Here is a 6,796-nt window from a genome sequence, read left to right as displayed (position 1 = left end):
TGTTGCGACTGAGCTACTGCTCGCACGTGAGCGACAAAGCGATCGCGTGGGTCCTCCAATGCTGTCCCAGCCTGGAGGAGCTCTACCTCTCCGGCTGCGCGCGTATCACCGACCAGACCTGCCAGCTGCTGGCAGCCAAGCAGGTCCTGCTGGCACAGCCTGCCCAGGCATCAATGACCACGACGTCTTCTTCTTCATCAGATTCCGCTGATGAGGTGGTCGCATCGAGCGCACGCCGAGGCCTGCGCGTGCTCGACCTCACGGGGTGCTTTCGCATCACGGCCCAGGGTCTCGTGTCGCTGCTTTCCAGCCTGACCTCCCTCACCACGCTCTACGCGCCGCCGTGCCTGGGCCAGTGGGACGCCTTCACCGACGCGCGGCTGTGGCTCGACGCCGCGTTGGCCTTTCCGCACCTCCGGGCGCTCCACCTCTCCGGCATGTCGGTCAAGGGCGACACCATCACCGAAACGCTCCCCAAGCGCTTCGCCAACCTCGTCGCCCTCGACCTCTCCGGTTCCAAGCTGCTCAGCGCCCACGCCATCCGCGATCGTGACGATGGTGATGATGGGCTCGACTGGTCCGAAGGAGGCCGGCAGGGCGACAACGACGATGACGGCTACGATGAAGCCGATCGGCGCGTGCGGGGTCGCATGGAAGACGCCTGGGCGGGCATGTTGGCGACCATGCCGCAGCTGCGGGACATCAACCTTCGCGCCTGTGCCGGCGTGCGACACGACGTCCTGGCCGATCTGCAGGCCACCTTCCCTCACGTCCGCCTCTCTTTCTGATCGTCAGCTGTGGCCATTTATCGTTCCATTTATCTAATAATAAAATAAAATAAAATAATAAATAAAATAATAAATGAATAAATGTCCAGTTTATCGCCGACGAGACGCTACGTCACGGCGAGGGCAGACGCAAGGGTTGCACAACACAAAATCAACCTCAACATCTAGCGTGAACGTAGCAAGCACCATGAGAAGAATCGCCAGCACCAACACGCGATCGTTTGCGCGCGCTTCGACCTTCACGTCGACGACGCTGTCTTCGTCGTCTTCATCCGCCGCGTCTCTGTCGCTGCCGCTGCACCGTCGCTTCGCTTCGAGCGAGGACAACAAGCAGCAGAAGCAAGATGACCAGCAATCGAGCGGCTCAGGCTTCCTCACGACGCTGGTAGTCGCTGCTGCCTTCGCGGCAGGCGGCTACCATTGGTACAAAGAGGTCGTTGGAGAGCCGTTTGAGGAGAGGAAGAAGGTCGCCCCCGTGGCTGCGGTGGCGCAGGAGGGTAAGAAGGAGGCCGAGGCGGCTGAGGTCAAGCCCTTGCCGCCCGTGTCGCTCAACAAGGACGAGTTCAGGGAGTTCGAGCTGGTTGAGGTCGAAGACCTCACGCCCAACACCCGACGCCTCCGATTTGCCCTGCCCTCTCGCGATCACGTACTGGGTCTGCCCGTAGCTAGCTGCGTCGTCACCAAGGCCAACATCGGTACATCGATGATTCCTAATCGCTCAATATCTCTGCCTCTGCATTAATCGATTCATTTCTCCTTTACCGCAGGCGAGAATGGCAAGCCGGTGATCCGCCCCTACACGCCGGTTACTAACGACAAGTCGGACAAGGGCTACTTCGACTTCGTCATCAAGGTACGTGAGCTTGCACTCGTTTGCTTTCCCCCTCCACCGCACGGCGCTCCAGTTCAGTCAGGCCTGACCGACGCCGTGCCGTTCGTTTCTCCCTCGTCCTCAAGGATTACCCCACTGGCGTGATGAGCTCGCACATCTACCACCTCAAGAAGGGCGAGAAGCTTCAGGTGCCCGCCAACCCCCTTCTTTTATCTTTCTCGCCCGTGTGGTCAGGCCTCTTCCTCACCTCCTTCTCCTTCTCCTTTGTTGTTATTGGAAACAGGTCAAGGGTCCGATCCCCAAGCTCGCCTACTCCAAGAACATGAAGAAGCACCTCGGCATGCTTGCTGGCGGCACTGGTGCGTGCGCACACTTTGACTTCAACGTGAACATGTTGAAGAAGTGAGAGCTGACTTGTATCGACCGACCGACAAAAGGCATCACGCCCATGCTGCAGGTGCTCGAGGAGGTGCTCAGCGAGGATGACGACAAGACCCACGTGTCGCTCGTCTTCGCCAACAACACCGAGCAGGACATTATCCTCAAGGACCGCCTCGACGCGCTCGCCAAGAAGCACCCCAACAGGCTCGAGGTCCACTACGTCGTCGCCCAGCCCGCCGACGCTGCGTCGTGGAAGGGTCACACCGGCTTCATCAACGCCGACATCATCAAGAAGCACATCCCCGGCCCCGCTGAGGACGTCATGGTCTACGTCTGCGGTCCCCCGCCCTTCTACAAGGCTCTCAGCGGCAGCAAGGCCCCCGACTACTCGCAGGGCGAGGTATGTCCAGTCTCCCTTTTTCTCACGCACGCACCGCACGCACCGCACACATCACTGATGCTGACGCGATTGTTTGTATTCGACCAGCTGGACGGCGTGCTGAAGGATCTGGGCTACATCAAGGAGCAGGTCTTCAAGTTCTAAGCGGCACAGAGACTTTTCGTTGTGCCCATTCGCAATAGAGACGGTTACCACAACATCTTGCTGTTGGCCAAACATTTCATTTTGATGCGCCGTGGTAGTTACCAAGAGGCTACAGAATGTTGAATGTTGTGGCGTACTGTGGTGTCTCATTCCTCCGGTTTTTCCGACGAACCACAGCGCCCCAATAAAAGAAGTGGCCCAGTGCTGGTCCGTTGCAGGGATCTCTCCGCTGGCGTTCTACTCCGCCGCCCGGTCTGCGCCAACTGGCTCAAGGCTATGCTGCGTCCATACTCAGGTATGTGCAGAAGATGTTGGCGCTCGTGGAGTTTTCAGGGCACGACATGGTCGTCTCTGCCCGCTACAGCCGGCCGACCTCCACTATAAAGCCCACGCCAGCAGACCCACCTCAAATCATCACTCAACCACATAACAAACAACAACAGCTCCATCAACACCTCAGCGATGAAGCGTTTCATTCTACTCGCCTTGTTCGCACTCTTCTGCTATGCAACCGCCGGTACTTACCTTGCAATATCTCAAAATCAACCTCAACCTCAACATCAACACTGGCTGACACCATCTTTTGCTTCTTCTTGTAGATTGCAGCGTCAGCATCAAGCAGACCCTGGGCAGCTCGTGGAAGCAGGACGGTAAGGACATGTCGCAGTGGAACGTCCAGCTCACGGCCGGCTCCGAGACGGTCAAGTCCCTCGAGCTCTCCATCACCGGCGCCGCCCTCACCCAGGTCTGGGAGCTCACCCGCCAGCCCAACGGCCTCTTCGCCCTGCCCGACTACCGTCTGCAGAGCGGCGGCATCGTCGCCGGCCAGGTTCACCAGTTCGGCTACATCTGGGAGTCGGCAGCCCAGGCCACCATCACCGTCGCCTCCATCAACTGCGGCACCACCGCCCCGTCGGCCTCGCCCTCGGCCGCGCCCGCCAGCCCCAGCGCCTCGCCCCCCGCGCCGTCGGCCTCGCCCTCGGCCGTGCCGTCTATCGTCGCCTCACCCCAGCCAAGCCCGCCGTCGGGCTGCAGCGTGAGTGTGACCCAGACCGCGCGCTCGGCCAACGCGGGCGGCAGCTGGACCGACGGCGCCTACCGCTTCCAGCTGTACGACCTGGCGATCGTCAACAACGGCAACAGCCCCGTGACGGCCGCCCAGCTCACCATTGCCCTCGCCACCGGCCAGGCCATCACCCAGTCGTGGAACATCGAGCTCAAGAGCGGCACGGCCTCGACCTACGTTGTGCCCAACACCTACGGCCCTCTTCAGGTCGGCGCGACCCTCGGCGCCGGCTACGTCCTCCGCTCGCCGCTCGCGGCCGGCCAGCCCGCCGCGCCCGCCATCGCCATCGACTCTGTGACCTGTACCGGGTCGCCCACCGCCAACCCGTCGGCCGCGCCCGCCAGCCCCAGCCCTAGCGCTTCGCCCGCGGCCCCTTCGGCCTCGCCCTCGGCGGCCCCCACGATCGTGGCCACGCCTCAGCCGAGCCCGACCAACGGCTGCGGTGCGGTGGTGACGATCACCGCGCGCTCGGCCGCGGCCGGCGGCGTGTGGACCGACAACGGCAACACGTTCCAGATCTTCGACGTCAACCTGGCCAACAGCGGCCAGCGCCCGATCAACGGCGGCGTGCTCACCTTCGCCTTCGCCGAGGCCAGCGCGACGATCACCCAGTTCTGGGAGCTGAACAGGCAGGGCTCGACCAATGCCTTCAACGTGGCGTTCAACTACGGCCCGCTGCAGGTCGGCGCCATCCAGGGCTCGGGCATCATCGTGCGTGTTTCCGGCTCCTCGCCCGCCGCCAAGCCCAGCACCACCCTGAGCTCCCTCAGCTGCCAATAGTCGGCGAAGGCCACCTCCAATCAGATTGTAGATATTCTGCAACATGTTACTTAGAATGTAAGACATTTCTTTCACCAAATTCCTGTGATCACAACCAACGGTGATGATCCAGATTTTTGGTATGCAACCAAGGGATTCCGACCCCCATACCATTGGATCGCAGGCCAGGCAGTTATTAATTGACCGTTGGTTGCGGGCAGTTGTGATGTAATTACATTTAATGTCCGATGTGGACAAGTTGTGTGCGAGACTTAGTCGGCGTGCTGGACGGGCATGGGCAGACCGGCGTTGTAGGCCTCGTTGAGGACCTCCACCTCGAGGCGCTTGGAGACGTAGAGCATGCAGTAGTTGCCGTAGAGCACCGAGCCCACGTAGGACGGGAGGCCGTTGGCCACGGCGTTGGCAGCGGCGTTGGCCAGCACCACGGACTCGCGGCTCGGGTCGAGCACGTCCTGGCCGGCCTGGTACTTGATGAAGCCGGCCTGCACCGCGAACGAGAGGCGCGTGGCGTAGAGCTGCATGATGAGCTCGTCGAGCTGGTTGATCGGGGTGCGCACGCAATCGAGCGTGGTGCAGGTGGAGGCCTCGGGCAGGTTGCCCAGCTGCTCGAGGGACTTGATGTACTTGACGTTGGCGGCCACGGCAGCCAGGGACGACTGGACGGCGGCGATCTGGGCCGTGAGGTTGGCCTGGAGGGCGGCCACCTGGGCCTTGAGCTGGCCGTAGTTGGCCGGCAGGGCGTTGGCGATCTGCTCCGCGGGCGAACCGCCGCTGGTGGAGGTGGTGGCGGAGGCCAAGGCGACGAAGGCCAGCAGGAGAACGGCAAAGAAGATGGAGCGGTTCATGTTGATGGTATACAAGGAAGTAGTTGGGGTGTGGGTTGTGATGTACAGAGGAGTTGGTGGTGGTTTGGTTTGAAAGTAAAAACAACCGAAGGCCCCCTTTTAACCATCGTCGATGCCGCTTTTGGCTGCTTGTTGTTGAGTCTACAACGCACAGTTTCGGCCAACCAGGAAGTGTTTCCCGTTGCAACCAGGGCACGCGATTGGCCAACAGTTGCCTATCCTATCCCGATTGGCGCAAACTCAATATCTACCGACCAATATCCTATATACCCTGCAACTTCCCGTCCGTTGCCTCCATCGGTTGCAAGCCAAGTGTGGCGACGAAGGTGTGTTTCCTGCGCATCAAAGCACAGGCAAGACGACCAAAAGAGAAGCAAAATAGAAGTGGACTGGCGCCAATGGGAATCGAACCCATGATCTCTCCCTTACTAGGGGAGCGCGGTGCCGACTGCGCCATGGCGCCCCGGTCCTGTCGGAGCCGACTTGTCCTTGCGCAGACACTCCTTGCGCTGTTGTTTTGGTGGTCCATCCCATAAAAGCAAAAAATATATCTTAAGATATTTGTATTGTTCGCACCAGCATGAAGAAGTGCACGTCGTTCCTGCTGTTGGCGTTTTGCCTGGGCGCACTGGTTGCCATCAGCGCGGCTGAAGTCTCATTCGAGCCCGGCTGGGCGAAAGCCGCGTTTGCCTCCTTTGTGAAGCACTACTGGAGCACCAGCGATCGCTACCTCCTCAACCAGTACCCTTCCAACGGTCCGCTCCCTCAGCCCCTTCCCCCCCCCAAACACTCGCTTCGCTCTTTGGCTTCGTTTTCGCTCTTCCCCTGGTCCTGCCCTTTTCCTATCAATAAATGGTTGGAGCGGAAGCGCAGGCCAAGCTACGCAGTACTGGACGGCCGCGCAGGGGTTCGACACGCTCATCGACGCCGTGCGGCTCTACCCGACCGATCAGTACTACCGGAGCCTCCTCGACGCCTTCTACGAGACCCAAGACAAGATCGGTACCTGTGTGTATGTGTGTGTGTGTGTGTGTTGTGTGCGTGCGTGTGCGGTTGTGTGCGTGCGTCGATTGAATGTGTGCGGTGGATGATGGCGGGGGCGGCAGGGTGGCTGCGCTCCTATTACGACGATGAGAACTGGATGGGGATGGCGCTGGTGCGGGCCTACGAAGTGACGCACGACCGCCGCTTCCTCGACAAAGCCGTCTTCCTGTGGAAGGACATCACCGGCGCCTGGGACACCTCCTGCTGCGGCAACATCCCAGGTGTGTGCGGCGTGTGCGTGTCGTGCGTGTCGTGCGTGTCGTGCGTGTTGAGCGCGTCGCATTGTAACAGTGAACGGTTGATTGCTGCAGGCGGCAACTGGTGGGACAAGCAGCACACGCAGAAGGCGACGGCCTCGAACGCGGGGCCGGTCATCCTCTCGCTCATGCTCCACAGCCACTTCCCCACGGACCGCAGCTACAGCGCCTTCGCCGAGAAGGTCTATCACTTCTGGCTGGAGCACATGGTCAACCCGTCGACGTACCAGGTGGCGGACCACCTCACCACCAGCGGCGG

General features: G+C 60.8%; 5 protein-coding genes across 5 annotated transcripts in view; 4 read left to right on the top strand and 1 right to left on the bottom strand.

Annotated features, from left to right (window-relative positions):
- Positions 1-788, top strand: part of ACA1_187780 (ATP:cob(I)alamin adenosyltransferase) — a gene marked incomplete at both ends in the record, with an annotated part of 1,912 nt that extends 1,124 nt beyond the window's left edge. Inside the window, one exon of the mRNA XM_004337836.1 lies at positions 71-788. Coding sequence (XP_004337884.1) covers positions 71-788 — 718 coding nt within the window. The remainder of the gene's footprint in view (positions 1-70) is intronic.
- Positions 789-975: 187 nt separating this feature from the next.
- On the top strand, positions 976-2,545 carry ACA1_187770 (oxidoreductase NADbinding domain containing protein; the record flags this gene model as incomplete). Its single annotated transcript, XM_004337835.1, has 6 exons — positions 976-1,483; positions 1,556-1,641; positions 1,746-1,808; positions 1,904-1,979; positions 2,058-2,401; positions 2,489-2,545. 6 exons carry the CDS (start codon positions 976-978, stop codon positions 2,543-2,545), a joined length of 1,134 nt encoding a protein of 377 aa, XP_004337883.1.
- A 462-nt stretch (positions 2,546-3,007) lies between these two features.
- Positions 3,008-4,391, top strand: ACA1_187760 (Carbohydrate binding domain CBM49 domain containing protein; the record flags this gene model as incomplete). The annotated part of the gene is made up of 2 exons (XM_004337834.1): positions 3,008-3,033; positions 3,152-4,391. The coding sequence occupies 2 exons, from the start codon at positions 3,008-3,010 to the stop codon at positions 4,389-4,391; spliced, it is 1,266 nt and encodes a 421-aa protein (XP_004337882.1).
- A 251-nt stretch (positions 4,392-4,642) lies between these two features.
- ACA1_187750 (chorismate mutase subfamily protein) lies at positions 4,643-5,236 on the bottom strand (the record flags this gene model as incomplete). Its single annotated transcript, XM_004337833.1, has 1 exon — positions 4,643-5,236. One exon carries the CDS (start codon positions 5,234-5,236, stop codon positions 4,643-4,645), a length of 594 nt encoding a protein of 197 aa, XP_004337881.1.
- A 580-nt stretch (positions 5,237-5,816) lies between these two features.
- The window catches only part of ACA1_187740 (uncharacterized protein), a gene marked incomplete at both ends in the record, with an annotated part of 1,518 nt that continues 538 nt past the window's right edge, over positions 5,817-6,796 (top strand). The window contains 4 exons of the mRNA XM_004337832.1: positions 5,817-5,991; positions 6,110-6,238; positions 6,343-6,501; positions 6,592-6,760. Of these exons, the coding sequence (XP_004337880.1) occupies positions 5,817-5,991; positions 6,110-6,238; positions 6,343-6,501; positions 6,592-6,760 (632 nt within the window). The remainder of the gene's footprint in view (positions 5,992-6,109; positions 6,239-6,342; positions 6,502-6,591; positions 6,761-6,796) is intronic.

The sequence above is a fragment of the Acanthamoeba castellanii genome, assembly GCF_000313135.1.
Source record: "Acanthamoeba castellanii str. Neff unplaced genomic scaffold scf7180000084747, whole genome shotgun sequence".
NCBI lineage: Eukaryota > Discosea > Longamoebia > Acanthamoebidae > Acanthamoeba > Acanthamoeba castellanii.
The sequence above is the reverse complement of the archived record's forward strand: the minus strand, read 5'-3'. Positions and strand labels throughout refer to the sequence as shown.